Source organism: Monodon monoceros, unplaced genomic scaffold (genome assembly GCF_005190385.1).
Source record: "Monodon monoceros isolate NGI ecotype Baffin Bay Population unplaced genomic scaffold, NGI_Narwhal_1 Super_Scaffold_17, whole genome shotgun sequence".
Classification (NCBI taxonomy): Eukaryota; Metazoa; Chordata; class Mammalia; order Artiodactyla; family Monodontidae; genus Monodon; species Monodon monoceros.
In genome coordinates, this window is record NW_021703773.1 from 14,345,654 (window position 1) to 14,369,014 (window position 23,361).

A 23,361-nucleotide genomic window follows, 5' to 3' on the forward strand; every position below is an offset into this window, starting at 1 on the left:
TTAAATTATTTATTTATTTATTTTTGGCTGTGTTGGGTCTTCGTTGCTGTGTGCAGGCTTTCTCTAGTTTTGGCGAGCGGGGCTACTCTTCGTTGTGGTGCACGGGCTTCTTATTGCAGTGGCTTCTCTTGTTGCGGAGCATGGGCTCTATGTGCGTGGGCTGAGTAGTTGTGGCTCGCGGGCTCTAGAGTGCAGGCTCAGTAGTTGTGGCGCACAGGCTTAGACGCTCCGTGGCATGTGGGATCTTCCTGGACCAGGGCTCGAACCCGTGTCCCCTGCCTTGGCAGGTGTATTCTTAACCCTTGCACCACCAGGGAAGCCCGGTAATATCTGAATTGCAACTTGCTAAAAGAAAAATTATCGTGTACTCATGTTGCTTGCAATGTAATTGAGAAGAAAAGGAAATATGTTTGATTGGTTCTGGTGATACAGTAGCTTTGTTTTACCTACTTGGTAATAAAAGAAATATCAATAGAACGTTAAGAAATAGATTTTAAAAATTATCTGTATTGAAAAATATCCTATGAATTCGAGATCTCTGGCATTTAAGAATAGCTTACTTGTATTTTTCATGAATTCCTTGATACCTAAAAGCTAATGTGTTTCCTCTCAACAGCCCGCTCAGCACAGCCAACTTTTCATGGATTAGTTTACATTAAGTTTCAGAAAAACTGAGAGGTTATGTGTGGGCATACCCTAAATTCCTTTCTCATAAAAAAGCAGGCAAGCAGAGACCATAATACTAAGAAAAATGAAATAAGTGAGTGTTCATAAGCCATTAGTAAAGAAATAATGAATTTCATTTTCTGAGGGTGAAAGGGAATAAAGAATTTGGAATGCTGGCCAAAATCCAGCCTGGCCTGATAAAGACAATTTTCAGATCCTGTCCAACCCTGTAAAACAGCTGGGGGTCTTTGCAGTTATAGAAAGTGCTTCACCTACAATAGAATGATAGGATTCTACACTTAGCTTTGGGAGTATTGTGCATATAAAGTATTTGCTGATTTATTTATTTATTTTATTTAAAATTATTTATTTATTTAATTTAAAAATTATTTATTTATTTATTTTTAGCTGCGTCGGGTCTTTGTTGCTGTGCATGGGCTTTCTCTAGCAGCGGTGATTGGGGTTACTCTTTGTTGCAGTGCATGGGCTTCTCATGGCAGTGGCTTCTCTTGTTGTGGAGCCCGGGCTCTAGGTGCTCAGGCTTCAGTAGTTGTGTCTTGTGGGCTCAGCAGTTGTGGCGCACGGGCTCTAGAGCTCAGGCTCAGTAGTTGTGGCGCACGGGCTTAGTTGCTCTGCGGCATGTGGGATCTTCCCAGACCATGGCTCAAACCCATGTCCCCTGAATTGGCAGGCGGATTCTTAACCACTGTGCTACCAGGGAAGTCCCCTTTGCCGATTTTTTTAATATGTCATTTGTTCTTTCATTTCCCAAACATCAAGCAACTACAATAATGCCAGGCATTGGAAACAGAATTGAATGAAACAAAATTCCATCTTTCAAGGTGCTTACGGGCTAGTGAGTGAGACAGCACTAAGAACGACCTGATCTGTACTAAAATAGAGACATAAAATAAGGCAGTCTTTCAAAGAACAACGCTGAAATCTAGCAGTTCTAGTTTTGTCTTTTCATCAAATCCCTTTGGATCTATTGATACTGGAACATGACAGAGTTGAATAGATCACACTGGTAATTCTCTGAATCAAAGAAATGATGATCAGACTAGAAAATGAGGAATGTCTTTGCATTTCAGTTTTTTGTGGGTTTTTTTGGTTGTTTTTGGTCCTCTGCATTTCCCTTCTCCGTGGTCAAAAGCAGCCAAGAAAATTAATACCAAAAGGCGCCAAGTCTGGGCTTTGTTATTTAGTATGTTTACAAGGAGCTTGGAATGAAATTATGAAAATCCTATTTTTCCCCCTCACACGAGTCACAAAGAAGTGCTTGATTTCTATGTTCTGCCTTACTAGCCACAACACAAAGTTTGGAGAGACTATGAACCTGTCATATGTTTCTGAAAGCTATCTTTCACAAGTGTTTCAGGCTATAATTATTCATTATCTTGATTTTTAACATTTTCTGGCCAACAAAATAACCTAGAGGCAGAAGAACAAGCATTCTAAGAAAAATGACCAAGGAACATAACCAAAGTTGGATTCTGAGTCACCTTTCTCAATGGTGCCCTTCACACACTTGTATGGGATAGATCCCCAAATAACATCATTAAGTAGTTGCCCAGCTGAGATATTTGGCAGTTGTGGGGGCAATAGGCATAAAGGGGGGCAGTTTTAGAACCATGTTAATTCTAAATGATTAAGATGGGAGCCAAAGCCTCTTTGTGATAATTATAATTAATTGGTAAATGTGTATTTACAGAACACCCACTATGTGCTAATAGCTGTTTTAATTACGGACCATGCAAAGACCACATTCCTGATCTAGAAAAGCTCACAGCCTAGAGAAGAGAACATACAGCAAAGCAAGATGATAAGACTGTAATTGAAAACACAGAGTGTTCTAGGAACACCAAAAAATCAAGGACTAACCCTGCCTGGGAAATAATTCATTAAGGAGGTGTTATTGTTGGACAAGTAGAATTTTCAAGACAGAAAAGGCAAAAAGAAATTTGCCATTTTTGGCTCATGATTGTGGTCTGTTTTCTATGGGCTGCCATGTAGTCTGACAAAATTTGTGTCCTATGGTTTAGTTTTAGAATGAGAGATTTCGTATTACTCCTTAATGCTACTTCTCAAATACGCTCAGAGAGTCACATTTTGGTGACTAAAATGCAACGCTAATTTTCTAATTTACATGCTTCTAGGCAATAGGGAACACATTCTAAATCATAAGGGTAGATATTTTTCTCCTTCATGTGATTGGATGAAACTATATTCATTTAGGATGAAGGAAAACACGGTCCGTATCTTTTCTTTTTCTTGGATAAGTCATTTCTCTCTTTCTCCCTCTATCTTTACCTATCATCTGTATTTTTAAAAAGGCAGGGCACGATCTACGTAGAAGTAGAAAGATCCAAAGCTAGAAGGGGTTCTGTGGCTGTATGTTGTGGCTGAAGTTGGACAAACAAACCAACCAATGAACACAAAGGAATAGAAAGAAGAGAAAACATTGGTAGGTTTATCAGTGAGACTCCTAGCAGGAAACAGATGGCACCCTGGGTAAACTGAGGGGAGTTTAGTAACAGAACTATTGATAAAGGTATAGGGGAACCACAAGGCAAGAGGAGAGAATGGTTGTCAGAACCTGGAAACCTGGGTGGAAAAGGCCAGCAGTGACCCCTTGGGAAGCCGAGCGGGGAATAAACTACCCAACCTCACGGCCGTACTGTCCTCCCAACTGTCGTCAGTCTCTTGCTGGGCCTCCTCACTGGTGCGACAGGAAAACTGAAAGGAGGGCAGCCCACTGATTTTGCCCACTGGTCTGCCTGCAGGTCACAGAACTGGGGAGAAGCAGGGTGGAGGGTGGGTCTGAGGGGTGAACTGGGCATAGCCAATACCATATACCACACCCAGATTACAAATGGCCCGCTACGTCAAGCAGGAAAGTTTGATCTTATCCTGTCATTAGTAAGGAGGCCCAACAAAAGTTGAAGTAGAAAACGATATGATCAGGTGATGCTCTTCAAAGATAACTTCGGTGACAGTGTAGAGAGCGAACAGGTGTAATGATCAGTTAAGGCAGGGAAACAGCTCTGGATGCCGTTTCAAAGTCCAGTGCAAAGTGAAGTCTGCTTTAAAACAATGGCAGAAAGAATGGACACGGGATGATTAGGTGGCAGTGTTGACAGGACTGTGTGCAGGAGGTCAGGGAGGGAGGATGGGAGCTGGGTAGACAGGATCCAATTACCCCAGGGTCTAGGGGTGCTGGAGAGTCCTAGGAAAATGGGACTCAGGGTATACATTTCTTAGGGACTAACCTTTTGTGAAAATCAAAGATTATCTGTTCACTAGAGAGAATTTCACCTTAATTGAGCTAGGAATTTCTAAAGAGATGTTACAATATGGCCAAGTCTGCCTATGCTATGATGACCTCTGTCTGAATTAACTTACTCAGGGGCTTTTGGAGAAAGTGATCTCTTTCTTCCACATGGACAGCTGGCTCAGCTGTTAATTGGTGCCCCGAGGAAGCATTTAAGAACGCTTGGAGCATGGGAGGGAGGGAGACGCAAGAGGGAAGAGATATGGGGATATATGTATATGTATAACTGATTCACTTTGTTATAAAGCAGAAACTAACACACCATTGTAAAGCAATTATACTCCAATAAAGATGTAAAAAAAAAAAAAAAGAATTGGAGCAGACCAGAGCAGCAGTAACACAGCTAGCTTCTATTTGGCTTGCACACATACTGGTTATAAGCACAACTCATTACCACAAGAAACAGCTACCATGTTTTAGAGCCTACTTTGTGCCAAGCATTGTTGCCTTACAATAACAACATGGCAACTTCTTTATTTATACTTTAGAAATGGGACAATGAAGAGGTTAAGTAACTTGCTCAAGGCCACATGGATAGGAAGCAGATGTGCTGGAAAATACACCAATGGCACTGGGCCCACTCTTTACAGATTCTGGTGGCATAAGGGAAGTTAAATGAAATTATTCTGTGTTGGATACAATTACACATATTGATACTTGTGTGATTAATTCTGATTTTTAAAAACAAATTTATTGGACTCTATTTCAGATCTGGAGAATACACATTCCGATATAGAATTTCTTGAGAACAATATTTTTATTTGATTCTTTTCCTGGGAAGCTTTCTGAATAACCTGGGTTAAGAATTTTTCAATTGAGAAGAGGAAAAGGGGGACGCTGGCCCAACGAAATATGCTCAGCTAGAGTTTGAGTTCCTTCCAGGCAAGGACCATGCCTTGTTCATAACTGCTTCCTTGATAAAACCTAATATGATGCCTACTATATGTTGCTGTTCAGTAAGTATTTGTGGAATAAATGAACCAATGGGATGCTGTTTCAAAATAGTCTCCCCTTGGAGGGTTTTGTCACAAGCAGCAGAATGATTCCACTAGGCTGAATTTACACAGCAGCACAGATCAGAAGAGAAGATGGTTACTTAAAGCACACACTGGGGCTTCCCTGGTGCCACAGTGGTTAAGAATCCGCCTGCCAATGCAGGGGACATGGGTTCGAGCCCTGGTCCGGGAAGATCCCACATGCCGCAGGGCAACTAAGTCCATGTGCCACAACTACTGAGCCCATGTGCCACAACTACTGAAGCCCGTGTGCCTAGAGCCTGTGCTCTGCAACAAGAGAAGCCACCACAATGAGAAGCCCACGCACTGCAATGAAGAGTAGCCCCCGCTCGCAACAACTAGAGAGGGCCCTGTGCAGCAACAAAGACCCAATGCAGCCAAAAAATAAATAAATTTATGAAAAAAAAAATAAATAAAGCACACACTGGGGCAACCACACAACTGCAACTCAAGAATTATTAATGGAATGTTCCCAAAATGATTTTGTTTAGAGCTTCACAAAGCCTGGTGGAGTTGGTTCCAGTTGGCTTGGATGAGAGGTCACATAGATAAAAATAGATTTTCTTAATAAGAAACAATAGGCTACATTCATCTAGCAAAACAGAGGGAAAAAAAAAAATGACAGGCCTTATGGGTGGGAATGAAGCTTAACCCTATTTAGAGGCTCAATTAACCCCCAGAAGATTCAGTGGGTCCTCTGCCTTCCTTGCCATTCCTCTGTCTAGCAGAGCTTAAAAATAGAGATTCATAAAGAGGAATAAAGGGATTCACATTTGTGCATAAAACACACAAAATATTTTAAATATGGCATAATAAATTTCAGAAATAGAAGAAATTGATTGGACTTTCATGGTCCTTTAAAACTTTTTGAAATAAATCATACTGTCTTTTGAATTGGCAAATCCGTTACCAACTGAATAAAATATTCAAACATAACCCTTTATCTTGACATATAAATTCATTGATTAAAAAAATCATTTCTTTCTTATATTTATATTGTCAAACAAAATTGTATTTCCTCTTAAAATAATCAGTACATTCTCAAGAAATCTAAATTAAAATCCATTGTGGAGTAAATTTCCATCATTCTAATATTTTAATACACAGAAGCCAGGTTCTGCAGAAATCAGCCTATCCTGGGTTAAACATCAGAGATGGGACATCCAGGGGCCTGGTTAGGTCATACATATCCATTGGTGGATCCTACCTTTCACAGATCGTCTTGCAGAACCTCTGTGAAAGGAAGTTATCAACTTTTAAAATTTGTGCCCCAGCAGTACAGAAATGACCAAAAGAGATCATTAAATAGTGACAATTAATTTCATGTTTTTGTTTTTGTTGGGGAGGAAAATATCCAGGATTATGACAAAAAGTGGTGGTTGCATTATATTTATGCTCTCTGTTTAATTAGCTCTTTGTTTTAATAAAATTATCTTTAAGAGAAGCTTGATAACTGAAATGCTTCTTCCTATCAGATTGACATCATTTTAGTGGCAGAGGGAGAAGTCTTTGCTTCTCCAGTCCCTCAAGCAATGGCATTTCCATCCCTCCTCACTCTTTCCCTCCAGCCAAGAATTCCTATCCTAATTTTCTCCTTGGGGTATGAAAGAATTTGCTGATTTTCTGGAATAAGATGACAACTTTGCTCTGTTACACACTTTGTTTAAATTGCAGCCACTTTTGCGAATTACAGAGAATGTCACAACTCAAGATAAAGCACAACTTTGGCTAAGTTTCTTTTTCTTTGTGATGCAAATGCCCTCTTAACCATTTATGTCTTGTCCTAATGAGATAGCTGATACATCTATTATTGAAGGTATTAGAGCTCTGGAATGGTAATTTGAATTCGTTTAGTATATGTTATTAATCCAAGTAATACCAATGCATAGATAAACTAAGCAGTTTTTCTCTTGAACTGACACGTGATGCCAGTTCAATATTTTCCTTCTGTTCTGAAGGCTTGCCTTTCAACCTATGAGAGAGAAGAGGCCGGACACAGCCTAAACAGAGGAGAACGCTTTAGCTCATGGAAGAACACAAACTATGAAAACTTGTGTGTGAAAACTATCTGGCAGCAAAAATCAAATCACTGAACTTGACAGAGAACATTCCCCATATAACAATCCTATCAGACCAACTCAAATGCGTTAGTGTAAAGTCACTTGAAGTCGTAACACCTTTTAGATGATACTCTAAACTTTTAAATTGGCTCAAAAATTACACACGTCTAAGAGCTAAGTGATATGCTTCAAGTTTGGTAAAGCACCTTTAATCAGTTTTTTAAAAAGATGATTATTATTACACAGAAAACATAAGACAATATTGAGGAGGATCAAAAGATTTTTTAAAAGCACATAATTCCATCAATTCAAGTCTAATTTTTCATATTTCTGTATTTCTCATTAGTCCTTATCCATTTCCCATAATACTGTTAAGTAGTTATAATCATAGCACAAAGCATAGAAAATATTATAATTTTTCTCTAGTACAACTATTCATATTGCTTCACAATTATATTTTTGATGGCATGACATCAGCTTTAAACAAGTACATCTTTTTCTAGGACTACTAAATAAGCTACTAAGATTTTTTAAAATCTTGATAATTATAGTCTTCCTTCAGTATCCGCAGGGGATTGGTTCCAGGACTCCCTGATGGACACCAAGATCCACAGATGCTCAAGTCCCTTATATAATATGGCCCAGTGCTTGCATACAACCTACACACATCCTCCTGTATACTTTAAATTCATCTCTACATTACCTCTAATACCTAATACAAAGTAAATGCTATGTAAATAGTTGCCTTTATGGCAAATTCCAGTTTTGCTTTTTGGAACTTTCTGGAATTTTTTGTTTTTTCAAATATTTTCAACCCAGGTTTGTTGAGTCTGTGGATGCAGAACCCATGGATACGAAGGGCCAACTGTATTAACAACAGATGTCCAAAGACCATTCCTCAGTACACTGAATGACATCTAATTATTTTCCTCAAGAAAAAAGTTGTGGTTGCAGTTACAGTTAATGCTACAAGAAGTACACACCTTATTCTAACAAAATGTAATCCTATGCTAGAAAACCATATTTTTTCCTACATTTTGAGCAAAACTTATTTTTCAGGAATTCAACCATAACTTTTGCCCAGAGACTGACAAGATGTATACATTTTAGATATTTAATAAAATATCTATACGAAGATGGAATTTTATTCTAAAATAGGTAGGAGTGAAAACACAACCAATGTCAACTTACCAGCCTTTTCCTTCTCTGAAGTACCTGGAATAGCCTGAAAGAGAAAAAAAGCCACAAAATTGTGGTATTATTAGAAGGAAACAGCAAATAACTTTATTAGGAACAAAACGATGTCCCATAAATGAAGCAAAAATTAAATAGAACCTGACACTAGAAATATGAGAGAAGAGGAACTGAATAAACATTTTTTTTCCAAAGAAGGCATACAAATGGCACATGAAAAGGTGCTCAACATCACTAATCATCAGGAAAATGCAAATCAGAGTCACGATGAGACATCACCTCATACCTGTAGAGTGGCTATCATCAAAAAGACAAGAGATGACTAGTATAGGCAAGGATGTGGAGAAAAGGGAACCCTTGTGCACTGTTGGTGGGGATGTAATTTGGTGCAGCCAGTATGGAAAACAGTATGGAGCACAACTACTGAGCCTGCGCTCTAGAGCCCGCGAGCCACAACTACTGAGCCCGTGTGCCATAACTACTGAAGCCCTCGTGCCCAGAGCCTGTGCTCCACCACAAGAGAAGCCACTGCAATGAGAAGCCCATGCACAACGAAGAGTAGCTCCCACTCGCCGCAACTAGAGAAAGCCTACGTGCAGCCAAAGGCAGCCAAAAATAAATAAATGAATTAATTTATTAGAAAATGAAAAGAGGATATCAAAGAGGTATCTGCACTCCCATATTCATTGCAACATTATTCACAGTGGCCAAGATATGGTAACAGCCTCAGTGTCCATCAATGGATAAATGGGTAAAGAAGATGTGGGGTGTGTGTGTGTGTGTGTGTGTGTGTGTGTGTATAACGGTATATTATTCAAAAATGAATAAGAAGGAAATCGTACCATTTGCAATAACATGTACCTTGAAGGCATTATGCTAAGTGAAATGAGCCTGACAGAGAAAGACAAATACAACATGGTATTTTTAATATGTGGATTCTTTAAAAAAAAAAAAAGTGTGCAACTGATAGTATGAGAGAGTAGAAAAGTGGTTGCCAGGGGCTGGTGGAGTGGGGGAAATAGGGAAGGATTAGTAAAAGGGTATAAACTTTCAGCTGTATGATGAATAAGATCTGATGAACTAATGAAAGCATGGTGAATACAGTTGGTAACATTGTACTATATAACTGATATTTGTTAAGAGAGAAGAACTTAAATATTCCCACCCCCACAAAAAGTATATGAGGTGATGGATGTGTTAATTAACTAAAGGGGGAATCCTTTCACAATGTATACATATATCAAATCACTACAATGTACACTTTAAATATCTTACAATTTTATTTGACAACTACACCTCAATAAAGCTGAAAAGAAAAAAAAAAGAGTTGTGGAACTATTGGTAAAGTCACTAGAGCCAGTTATGCTAATGCTAAATCAGTCATGTAATTGTTTTCCTCTCTGAAGACAGGCCCATCTTACCCTTAAAAGATACTGGCAATAAATGAGACTAAAAACACGTTTGAATTGGGGTTGAATTTTTGTAGTTCGATTTCTTTGTCCTATTTTGGGAGGCAGAAAAAGTAAATTGTTTGGTTAGTGTCTGGGCTTTCAAGTCTCTGCTCTGTCCCCTTGAGGTTCAGATTCCTCCCTTATAAAAGGGGGATAAACACCTCTACTTCACAGGGCTGCTGAAAGGACTAAATGTAGTAGCTTCTGTAAAGCACATGAGGTCCCTGGGAAAAGGGAGCTGCTCTTACTATTTGTTACTATGGGCACTGGGCCAATGGGCCAAATTACTGATATGAGAGGTTTAGAAGTTCAATTCCCAGTATCTATTATCTATCCCTATTATTTAGAAAATAGAGTTCAGAATGAGAGGTCTTTAACAGACTTTAAAGTAGAACAGTATAGTTCTACTCCTTGTCAATACCCTAAAACAAACTAAGGAAGTGAGCTTTTGGTTGCCATTCACCTCAGTTACTCATGTATAAAATACAGTTAACATGAGTGTATTAACTGTTATTGGAAGCCTTTTATAAATCTATCCGGCCCACTGTCATTTGACGCCTTCCACTCCACAGCCACTGACCACACAAGATGTCTACAAGCATGTCTCTCTCCCCTTATTTAGGGGACAAAGTCCTCAGAGTTGAAGTAAGAAAATGAGGCTCAAATGGGTAATTAATTTTGTTGCAAATGTGTGTGTGTGCGCACATATGTGTGAGTGTGTGTGTGTGTGTGTGTGTGTGTGAGAGAGAGAGAGAGAGAGAGAGAGAGAGGAAGGCTCACGTGCACCTCTGTTGTAGATCAGCCTAAGGAAATGATAATATCAATCTTCATTTCTGGAAATATTAAAGATCAAGATACCTATATCTTTGTGAGACATTGATTATTTTTGAGATCCTCACCTTTGGAATTTACAGGATTTGGAGATTGAAGTAATTTTTCAAATAAGGGAAAAAATCTTTCTACAGATAAAAAAATAGAGGGTTTTTTTTTTTTTTGGCAAGATTGATCTATAGTGAAAGCATATTTTGACTTAATCTTGATCTACATTTAGTTGTTCACTTTTTATTCTCTGGGTGTGAACACTGACTCTGTGTCCTGGCAAAGATGCAGCCATGAAGAGAATATTAGGTTATTAAATGGCAGAGTGGAGAACCATGTCCAGAGACCAGGGCATCAGAGGGACTGTATAGGCTGTAAGCGTCTTCCTCAGCATCCTTTCATTTATAGCAGGATCATCGGATTTTTCCTTTGTTTCAAGAACTTCTCTGATTTTATACTCCCTTGACAAGAAAGTCTACCTACAGTTTTAGTGATGTTTGATTACTTTTTATGTCTATATTTGGGGAAAGGTCTAAAAATGGAATTAAATCCATACTATATATTTTAAGCCTAGCCCCTAGATTTGCCCCCTGACTGGAGATCAAGGCTTTTAAATTAAATTTTCTCTTTTGTTTTAAGCAAATAAACAACAAAACAAAACAGAAACCCTTTCATTGACAAGACTGTAAAGGTTGGTGATAGGTAATTAAAGGACGTTCATGGAGAAAGTCCCTCAGTGTATGAAGAACTAACACTTACTAGGTTCTCAGAATGTGCAAAGTACAGTTTTAAGCTCTTACCTGCATAAACTCACTCAATCCTTAGACCAACTCTGTGAAGTCTTAAAAAATAGAGTAACTTTTGCAAGGTCACAGTAATGGAATGGAAGCCAGGACACAACAACTGGCATGCTGACCTCTGAGATCACTAACACTAATTTCAAAATACTAATCAGAATATTTTGAAATGAAGGAGGAGAAAGGTTTGGAGAGGTCCTATGAGAAGACATTGACTTAGATTACAAAATATTTGTGCAGGAGTATCTGTATGAGACATTTAGAAATTCTCTAAGTAAGCTCTCTCTTCTTATAGTTAAGGCATTTTAGGCAAATTGAATGTCTTACACCAAATCACAAGTTGACCAGTGACAGGCCTTTTCCATATTTTATTCTACTTGATTACAAAATGTGTAACCAAGCATGGATAAGTAAATATTTAATAAAGATGTTAATCAATGAGTTACCCTACAAACAAAAATATTTTAGCCTCCATATAGCCAAAGCCAATACGTCATGTAGAGAATGCCAGTTACTTTCGAAGCTTACCCCATGTTCTGCATGAATCTTTAAGCTACCAAAGCTCACTTCCATTAAATAACTTCAATGGCCATATTATTATGTGGAGAAAGAAAAGTCAAAGTTTAATGTACCCAAGATTTAATAGCTTCTCTTTTAAAGTAAAACCACATAGTAATAACAGCTGGATATCCCTCAGCTGATTTATCTTTGAATTTGAGGGAGAATTGTCTCTTTAGAAAATGGTTTATGAATACATTGATTAGATTTGTGAAATTTCCCAGTGTTGAAAGGCATTAACTTAAAAAAAATGCTGACACTTGGTTTTCAATTAATTAAAGCTATTGGTTGATCCTTAATTAGATGCCTCACATTATTCTATGTACAAAAGCTGTAAGCAAAGTTTTCTTCTTTGTGGAATTCACAATCCAATTGAAGAAGATACATGAGAATAGTTCCAAGCAGAGGTTGCTGAATGACAGTGATTAGCACCCTCATTGGTGTGACATTAATAGGTATAGGAAGATAGTAGGTAATTAGGACTACCTGGGTGGAAATGGAATGGTTTTCCTGGACATTGAACCCATGGGGAGGAAGTGCTGGTGAGGAGATTTCTTTTTGTCTTTGACTTCTGAGAAGTGGCATGGCTAGATCTGGGATCATGTCCTGAGGTTTCATTGTCTAATATCTGTTCCTGGGTTTGGGGAAAAAACATTTCATGCAAGCTGCCTGTGTCATCTGGTACAGAGTAGGTGTTCGTCAAACCTTTGTGGGATTAAAATGCCAAGTGTGTATTTGTATATATAGTTTAAATAACATGTATGACTTGCTTATGAGAAAGCTCCCATAAAAAGCATATTTTTGAATTCATTAGGGGTTTTTGTTAATAGCTGCCATATGTTTCATTTGAACTGTATCCTCAGGAAGTGATTTAACATTTCTGGCAATAAAGCAATTAAAGAGGATTTTCCTGCTGGCCATATGGGTTCGCTGTAACTTCATATTTTCTTCTCTCATTTCTCAATGGAACAAAGGGAAGTCTACTAATAACTTCCAAATGAGAGAAGAAAATTATTCATGGTCTTTTGTTATTTTTCTCTGTGATATTCAAATGATAGGATAACAACTTTTCCTATGGCTGTACTGACCCTCCTGTAGTTCTCCACATGCAAAGATTTTCATTTATGTTGACTTGTTAAGGTATTTTACAATTGAATTTTTAAAAAGCCATTAAAGAGAAACTTTTTAGTAAAAGGGGAGGAAACAATTTGCTTTCTCTAAGTGAGGTCTTTTAAAGCTGTGTGTGGGAGCCTGGACTGTGTGTCTGTTTATGTTTTTAGACATGAAATGTGGCTGGGGAAATGCTCATTTTGACGTGCCCTGCGGAAATGTTGTAGACATATGTTGATTCATTTGGTCTGTTGCTAGAATGGCTTTCTGCACTTACAGAAGGACCTCAGCTGGATACCTTTTAGGAATTTACACCAACTACACAGAAGCTGCTAACATAAATGGTAACATAAGTAATGGGTGTCGTATCTGAATCCATTTTCGTATAATGACAATTGAAACATTCTAATTGATTCAATTTCATCTTCATGATTTCAGGTGAAAATAGAGTAGGATTTTTCCTCTTTAACATGTTAGTTTTATTAATATGTCATGTCATATAAATTATTTAATATACATTAATATATAATATATATTATATAAATGTATTTATATATCACCTATATAAATTATTTTCTTCTTAGTGTTTTATAATCGGGATGATAGACTACTACCATTAAGAAGGCCCTTTGAGGGAATTCCCCAGTGGTCCAGTGGTTAAGACTCTGTGCTTCCACTGCAGGGGGCACGGGATTCTATCTGGCTGGTCCCACAAACCACGCAGCACGTCCAAAAAAAAGCCCCTTTGAAAGTCAACCCCTTCAAATAACGGACAGGCTGAAAGATTCTACTTGTAGGTTCCATGTAGGGAAAAAATGCTAGCACTTATTTTGTGCTTTCTCTCTTTATAGGTAATGCTTGTTTTGCATGTTTTCAAATATTAGAGATGCTCATGCAGAAGTGTCTGGAATATTCTGTTTTGTTCTATAGGAATTTCCTCTATTTGCCTTTTTAAAAATGGGAAGAATCAGTGACAGTAAATTATTCCTTTCCCTTGAAAACATTCACTTTTATTCCCACAAAAATATTTTACAGTAAATTTCAAAATGGTTAATTACATCCTTAGAAATTGCAGGCAAATGTCCCTCAGCGATGGAATGGCCTCCGTCTGAGATGAGAGCACAAGAGCCCATTGTGGGCACAATGGACAACAGGAAGAGGTTGGGGAGTCACATTTTTTGGGAACACATGAAAGACAACATTAAAGAAAAGAAGGTACACCGGAAAATGGGTTTGTTTCCATGTCTATTTAAAGACTCTTTTGAAATCACTCCAGTCTGTGATATTGTTAACCGGTCAATGATTTCTGTTTGCTTTCATCTGAACAAAGAAGTTCATTGAGAAGCTGTGTCTGATTGGCAATCTGATATCATCTGTTTTGGTTTACGAAGTCTTTCTCCAGCTTTGACAGTCATCGTTCTTTCACTGAAAACATAGACTTTATTTTCAGAGCAGTTTTAGGTTTACAACAAAACTGAGAGGAAGGTACAGAGTTTTCACTTAAATCCTCTGCCCCACACATGCAGAGCCTCGCTATTAGCAACAGCCCCCAGCAGAGCGGTACATCTGTTACAACTGGTGAATCTACACCATCACAGTATTAGCACTCCAAGTCCATAGTTTATATTCGGGTTCACTTTTGGTGTGGTCTACTCTACAGGTTTGGACAAATGTATAAGGACACGTATCTACCAGTATAGTATCATACAGAACAGTTTCATCGCTCTAAAAATCCTCTGTGCTCTATTCATCCCTCTCTCCTCCCTAACTCTTGGTGACCGCAGGTGTTTTTACTGTCCCCATAGTTTTGCCTTTTCCAGAATGTCATATGTTTGGAATCATATGGAATGTAGCCTTTTCAGATTGGCTTTTTGCACTTAGTAATACGCAGTTAAAGGTTCCTCCATGTCTTTTCATGGCTTGGTAGCTCATTTGTTCTTGGCACTGGATGATATTTCAATGTGTGCTGAAGGACATCTTGGTTGCTTCTAGGTTCTGGGAATTAATTATGAATAAAGCTCCTATAAACATCTATGTGCAAGTTTTTGTATGAACATAAGCTTTCAACTTCATTGTATAAATACCAAAGAGTACAATTGCTGTAAGAGTATGTTTAGTTTTGGAATGTTCATTTTTTGATGACATAAAATTATGAATAATTGTTTTAATATACATCAGAGTGGGTTTGCCTTTATGACTTCTACGGTCTCGTCTGTGACAGTGTGTGAGATTCATGTGCAGAGAACAAAGTTCTTACTTTAATATATGGTTATATTCTAAAGACAACTAGTGATAAACTGACTCTTTCCCTGACCCTTCCCAGATATAATCTAACAAACAACTCCCTTTCAAGAACAGCACATAGGTTGCTCACTGGTTTAACAAAATGCACTCAGACCCAAGTGGCTTGGGACAGCTGACTCCTGATTTCAGATGCCCTATCCATCCTTGGTGCACCAGCTAGCTGTGCTCTGGTGCCAGCTGCAGCCTGCAGGATACACAGAGTCTGATGGGGTAGGAGGGAATTGTGGGTTCGGTATATGTGACATATGCATATATTAAATATGCAGGGAGGCAGAGGTGGAGCAGTTTCGTCACAGAATGTATAGAGTAGTAGAGGCTTTCCTGCTACAGCTGTATTCGTCATTTATTGAATGGTATAAAAATCTACAACAGTTATGTAATTGTTGGGTAGCAACTTTCTTTTTTTTTGCAGTAGTTACAATTTTAACAACTCCTTTAACTCTCAAAAGTGTCCCAGTTTGGATGATAAATTATATGGGAACACTCTGCATGGATTCCATCAACAGCATCCCATGTCTCTGGCTTCAGGGTAGGTTGGCCTATGGGGAGCCCCAGTAGGGGATATAAGGCTGTGATATTGTCATTTATAATAAGAAATACATCTTTTTTTTTTTTTGCCCCGGTACGCGGGCCTCTCACTGCCGTGGCCTCTCCCGTTGCGGAGCACAGGCTCTGGACACGCAGGCTCAGCGGCCATGGCTCACGGGCCCAGCCGCTCCGCAGCATGTGGGATCTTCCCGGACCAGGGCGCGAACCCGCGTCCCCTGAATCGGCAGGCGGACTCCCAACCACTGCGCCACTAGGGAAGCCCAGAAATACAACTTTTTGATCTTCCATCTCATTCCTAGCACAGAGCTCTTAAAACCCTTGGAATATCCTCAGTTAGGAGAGTGATAAAAGTGTCTTTTGTTACGTTAATGAGGCGGCTCTTTGACCCCACCCAGGATGGGGGCTGGCTGCCAGCGAAGCCAACCAGCGTCCTGGGAGGGGAGGGGGCTGGGGATTGAGTTCAATTGCCAGTGGTCAATGATTTAATCAATCATGGCTATGTAAGGAACCTCCATGAAAACTCAAATGGACAGTGCTTGGAGAGCTTCTGGGTTGATGGACACTTGGAGATTTGGGGAGACTGGTGCACTTGGAGAGGGCATAGAAGCTCCTCGTCCTTTCCCCGTACCTAGCCCTTTGCAACTCTTCCATCTGGCTGTCCCTGAGTTACATCCTTTTACAACAAACCAGTAGTGTACTAGGTAAAATGTTTCTCTGAGTTCTGTAAGCCACTCTATCAGCTTAATTCAACCCAAGGAGGGGGTCATAGGAGCCTCCGATCTATAGCCTGTTGGTCTGAAGCACAGGTGATAACCTGGGCTTGCAACTGGCAACTGAAGTGGGGAGGGGGGGTGTAGTCTGTGTGACTGAGCCCTTAACATGAGGGATCTGATGCAATCTCCAGGTGGATAGTGTCAGGATTGAGTTGAATGGTAGGACACCCAGGAGGTGCCTGGAGAATTGCTTGGTGGTGTGGAGAAAACCCTCTCCCTCATTGGGAATTGGTTCCAGAACCTCTTCAAAGGGGGAAGGAGTATTTATTCCCCTGGATCCTACATGGCATAGTTGCCTTGAACTGGTTGTGTCCTTTTACCCAAGGTCATTGCTCTTCTCAAGCAGCTGACTTTGCAGACTTTTTCCCTCTGGGTTCTGTTAACTGTTTACTTCTCTTTGGGGCCTTGAGGTGGTGATGGCTCAGCTAGGACTAAGCCCCACAGGTTACAGCACTAATCCTTGTGTTTCTCCTTCTGCACACCTTTGTAAATAGTTCCTTTGTAACTAATCCTTCCCCATATAATCCTATTTTAAGTGTTCCTTCTATTTCTTATTGGAGCCCTGATTGGTACACTTCTATTCCTTTCTTTCTTCTATGAATGTGCATGAAAATTCCATTTCTCTTCCTGTCCCCCTCTCTCTGTGTGGGGCATTATGTAGGGCACAGATTGTAATAAATGTAAAAGTCTTAAGAACCACTGATGTGTCTTTAATGTCTAATTTAGTCCTAGAAAATTGCATTTCAAAATGGTCAGTGAATTCTGAGCCTTCTGTGAGATGAAATTTGTGACACGGACACATTTTCCACTTATGCTAATGTTGACAAGGTTAGAATCATTGAGTATAATATTTGGGGAGAGTAATGCACTCAGAGAGGCCATGAAAGCTTATAAGATTAAGTAATATTCTTAACAATTAGCCACATTTTTGTTTATAAACTTAGATGCAAGAATAATTATCCATAGCAAGCATGAAATCATTAGTGTCCCAGTTGAATTGCTTCAATACTAATTTTCTGTAGAAAACTTGTTAAGTGTATTTTGCACATTAGCCATAAAAGTGAAGACTTTGTAGACACAGCACGGCTAACTGAAATTTACACATAACTTTAGAAGTTAGATAAAAATTTGACATCATCATTAACTAAATGTTTTACCAAATATGTTTCCAACAAATATTTATCAAAGGCTGAGTAGGAGATAGGAGATGGTGGGAGAAGGCAATGATTTAGAGTTCTAGGGAAAAGACACGGATGAAATGACCACATGCAGCACTTTTTAAACCAATATCACTAAGGAATGAGTGCTCACATCTTTTGGGGGCTGTGTATAGAGGTGGGGAAAAAAAAGGCGGGGGGGGGAGGGCCTGGATTAAAGGCACTAGGCAAGGCCAAATAGGAAGGGAGAGTATAGAAGGGGAGATGTTTGAATCTGGACTATTAAGAGACCTGCATTTACAAGGGCAGGCAGAAGCCGAAGAGAAGGGAAAGAGGCTGAGAAAAGAAAGGCAGAGAGAGAAGCTGGTCAAGAAGAGGCACGTGAAAGTAGGCATCAGAGGGGTCAGCATTTCATGAATAGTTAGACAAAATGATAGTAAAATGCCTCAATGCCACAGGGAATAGGCAACACATAGTAAGAGGTGACCCTTATCCAGCACATCCTCTGTGCCAGGCACTTTTCTAAGCACTTGGCACATTTTAACTCATATAATATTAATAACTAATCCTACAAAGGGAGAACTGTCACTATTCCACTTTATATATAAGGAAACCAAGTCATATAGAGACAAGGCGACTTACTTGCTCAAGGTCTCACCATTTGTAAACGGTCAAGCCAAGAACTGAATGCAATACTTTAGCCCAGATTGTCTGTGTTCTTAACCTCTATACTACACAGCTTCTTTTGGACTTTTCTGTAAATACCTTCCACCATAGGTAGCAACAGGAAAAAAAAAAGGAAGTTAGAAACCAAAGATATTGGTATTGTTTTTAATTACTGGGGAAGAAAAAAACCTAAATGGAATGTGGGCTTAAAGGAGTAATTGACCATTCATCATCCTTGAGATGCCTAAACAGGTGGGTGCTGTGGATCTGAAAGGAGCAGGGAACTTTAACACAAGGTGAGCTCTGGCACATTTTCCTTTTCTACATGTCAGTCCTGGGTAGGCTGCCCCTTCCCCCTCTTCCTTTGCAATCAGACATTGCTGGCTAAGAGTTCATGTCCTGGAATAAAAGGAGAAATCACTTAATTTTTATGACCACACTACAAAATGTTTATACACTTTCACGAGACAGTTGAATGCTCTGTAGTTTAGCCTCATGAAATGTCTCTCTTCCAAAGAATCACAACTAAGTGAAGCTCTATCCAAAGCCGGTGCTGACAAAGAAGCACTTCAAATGGAACTAGTTTTTGCAGATCTGGAATATTTCATCCATCAGCAGGGATGCCCAAGGGTTGATTTATACTTAGAACAGGTATACCTTTCATCAAGGTCAAAAGTAATTGGTTTAGTGGTTGTTTAGTTTATAAACATGTTTGTGATTATGAATACATCAACAAAATAAAAACATCCCACAAAAATGAAAGCAATATAGGAAGCATAGTATAGACACTTGACCCTAGAAAGTAACTGCATGATAACTGGGATCCCATTCTCCCCTGTGGCAAAGAATGCTTGCGAAACATCGTGCCCTCAACACCACCCCATTATTGTCTGCTTTCCCCAACCCACTCCTTTCAGGATCCTCCTCCAAACATTGTTCAATTCTGTGACTTGCTATTAAGGCTGACAAAAAGTTGGTTTGGGTTTTAAATGATCAAATTGGCACTAAGTCAAATGATTTCTATTCTAAACATCAGCAAAATGCTGCTTTATTATCTTAAACCTCTTCCTGATCTCCATTTGGAATATTTGGCCTCTTGGTGACTTCTGCTCTCTATGAAATGGGTTAAAAACTTATTCTATCAATTCTTCACTTTGAGAACTCAGGCTCCTGTTGGGGTAACTCTAAACCTTTGTATTGAGTGCCCAACTTCATCCAATGATCTATTTTCTGTACTTAACAAACAAACATATTTGGTAACATGTTTTAAAATTAAAATATGAAAACAATGTCATATTTTCCATTTTTAAGGATTACAATGCAGTGAAATCGCCAAACCACAAAACTGATATCATCCCAATTACTTAAAATGCAAAATCTAGTACTAGGAAAGAATAACACATCTTTGAATATTTATTAATCTATGCACTCAACAGGGAAACAGTCAATAAAAGGACTGGAGATGGTAAAGTGATTCCAAAGTGAAGCAGTTCAGTGTATTTGGGTGACAAAGAGAACAGTTCCCTCTGTAATGAGGCCTTTTTTCTCTTTCCTATGAGCCACTGTCTTTTCTATAGGAAGTTACCATTATATGAGCCCTGACTCAGGAGCATAATTCATCCAGTTCTCAGGGTTTTCTGAAATTTGTATCTTTATTTAGGTAAGAAACAAATATACTTTTTAAAGTGTCTGTTATTTGCAGGCTCTCCTGATAATGATTCACATCAAATCCACATGGCCCAGATGAAAGAGTGACCTATTTTTAAGTGTCTTTTGTAGGAATTCAGTAAATGTACTACATTCTCTGGTAAGCCTACTTTTAATTCCCACAACTGTTTTCCTTACTATTTGGGTCAAAATTCAATTAACGAACAGTACTTTTCCATATATTCTCCATGTTGAGAACCTTGAGTACTGGAAAATGAAAGATTTACTGAAGTAGGCCTGAAAAATATTTCTATTCAAATGCCTTATTTCCATTAGGGTTCTGAACATGTATTTTTTTCAAGAACTATAGTAAATTTTCTTATGATGGGCAAAATTCAGAATAAAAATAAATCAAAATTGCTTTTATTATGCTTTAATTTGTTAATCAAGATATTTAAGATAATATCTACTGGCTCTTCTAGCTGGTACCTACTGCTACACAATACCCTTGATCATTTTGCCTTTGAAAAACAACCATATGTCAGTTGCTAAAATAAATAAATACTATAGTCTTAGTTGTTATACTTAAATGTTTGGAAGCATTTTGCTCTACTTAGGCAAGGACTGTAGTATTTTTATCTATTTTTACCCCCTGTAAAACTTTCGTACTCTGATGGGCACAAACTGTTACACTGAATTTAGATTATTACCTTGGATTTCATATAGAGCTAACATTCTACCATATAATTAACCCCCAAAGGACTTAAATTGGGTATTTAGAAAACTCAGAGCTAGTTCTGCAGCCTCAAGAAAATTAAACACTTTAGATCACAGTTTTTTTAGTTATAAAGTTTTAGCATATCTTTAAATTTCCAAACATTAAATAATTCTTAATCTGTGCTGAAACGTCAGAGTTTCTCTTGAAAATGTCTGTCAGCAAGAAACTTAGCCAAACTGAAACCATATGAGTTCTAGGAAGTAATATTTCTTTACTGCATAGAGATGGTATCACCCATAGAGTTTACTGTGATGGTTTTTACATATGTTCACAAATCTTTGGCTCTCCTTCCTTTAAAAGGTGGAGACTCATTCCTTTCTCTATAAAGTATGGTGAAGTGTGACTTCTGACATGATGTTATACAAAGCATTGTAGCTTCCCCCTTGCGCTCTCTTTTGTGTGGCCTGCGCTGGGATAAGCTAGTTGCCGCATCATGAGGACACTTAAGTCCCCCTGTGTGGTTCACGTGGCAAGGAACCAGAGTCTCCGGCCAACAGCCAAGTGAGTTAGCCATATTGGAAACAGATCCTCCGATCCTAGTCACGCCTTCAAAAGTCTTGACGGCAACCTCAGGACAGATGCTAAAGCAGAACCACCCAACTAAGCTGCTCCTGAATTTCTGACCCACAGCAACTGTGTGGGATTATTCATTGTTATTTTAAGTTGCTAAATTTTGGGGTAATTTGATATGCAGCAATAAATAACAAACCCATTTACCTATATACTTAAATAAGGAGTTTATGAATCTCTTTTGTACACATCTGCAAAACTATAACTAAACTAAAATTCACCTTATTTCCTTGAGATCTAGATTTTGTCATGCTCCTTTAAAAGACTGTTTCATGCTCAAAGACAGTAATTTACCCCTAATGTACAAAATCACAAATTTCCCCTGCTACAATTAAATAGCATGTTCTTCGTGGCAGACCTGGTGGAAATAGGCAGAACAACTGGCCTCTAGTCTTCATTATTTTTCTCTTTCATCATTCTTTGCAACTAAGTGTTCTGCTTGGGTTGATGGCCATCATTTATTAACTTATATTTAGTGAATTCCTCTGCACATTTTAAGCAAAAGTAAGAACTGTATACAGCATAATACAATAAAAACTTAGTTCTACCATTAAGGAACTTAGATTTTTCAATCTAAGAGTGATGTGAGTGTAAGAGTGATGTGAGCATACACAGGCATATGGTGTTCATACCATACTGACATATACACAGAGATAAGGTAACACAGCAAAGTGAATGCCTTATTGTCATTATATATATATATATATATATATATATATATATATATATATATATATATATATAGTATCTTAAGTAATCCTTACAGTAATCCTGTGAGGCATCCAAAAAGCGTTTCACTCGTTGGTGGTATTACTTCTTTTGAAAATAGATTTTCTTCTGATTATTCTTCTGATTTTAAGTTATCTTAGAGACTTAAAAAATACGGAAATATACTCTAATGCAGTGTTAGTGTAAATCAACCCAGCAAGCTGGCTTATGAATCATGTGAAATAGCTACTGTATCTCAATGCATCCCATTCCGTGGCTTCATTAGAGCCTGTCAGCAGGTGCCACTGAGCACAGTAGGGACAGTCTGTTACTTGAAAACACTCCCTACAGAATCTGACAAATCAGACTGAATTTTGAGTCTTACATCCGAGAGAGATCTGGCCATGTTTTTTTACATTTTTTGTTGTTGCTGCTGTTCTCTCTCAAATGTGTTCATAAGGAAACTCTCTAAAATGCAACTGAAAGCAAACAGAAGATTTCTAGTAGCTCATATTATTCAGGAACATGTAGGAGACATGTCTCTAGGGAAATTCCTTAAAGGTGACTTTAAAATAAGTTCTAACTTGATCAATAGGATACAGCATCCTTCTTCGTTTTCTTTTCTGTGTTAATCTGAGTAAGCCTTAGCTTCCAAACCAAATTCAAACCAAGTACTTGTAAAAAATGGAAGATTGTTTTTATAGATTAGAATCTTATTGCACATCAAGCATTTGTAGAGTCTTTACTAAACTAAAATATTTGGAATTTAAAGCAACCAAAATGCAATTATAATTGTGTTTTCCTTGATAAATATCAAAAGTGTTATGTTTGCGTGTAGCATGTTTGTATTTAAATATATACACATGTATACATTTTAAGGCAATCATTAGAGTATCAGATAGTCTTTTGACGATACCTTGGTGATGCTATGTAATGATTATTTACCATAAGATAATCTAACTGATTGTTCGATTTGCTTAAACACTAAGCGCTAAAAGCAGTTCTGCTTTTCTTGAAATTACATGGGCATGTATATGACTACACAGAAAACAGACACAACTGGGAGTGAGGATCATAACAGAGAATTTTTTTAAGAACCTTGTAACTGATGGCAATTATTTTACAAAACAATTGGAAAAAATAAACAAGAAAAGGGAAATCTCAGAAGTTGGTCAGTCTTTGCCTGTGTAGCTTGTTTAGAGCCCTG

General features: G+C 38.3%; 1 protein-coding gene across 3 annotated transcripts in view; it reads right to left on the bottom strand.

Annotated features, from left to right (window-relative positions):
• The window catches only part of DLC1 (DLC1 Rho GTPase activating protein), a 401,847-nt gene that overhangs the window by 200,416 nt on the left and 178,070 nt on the right, over positions 1-23,361 (bottom strand). For all 3 annotated transcript variants that reach the window (XM_029226249.1, XM_029226251.1, XM_029226250.1), the window contains one exon: positions 8,265-8,298. In XM_029226249.1, the coding sequence (XP_029082082.1) occupies positions 8,265-8,298 (34 nt within the window). The remainder of the gene's footprint in view (positions 1-8,264; positions 8,299-23,361) is intronic.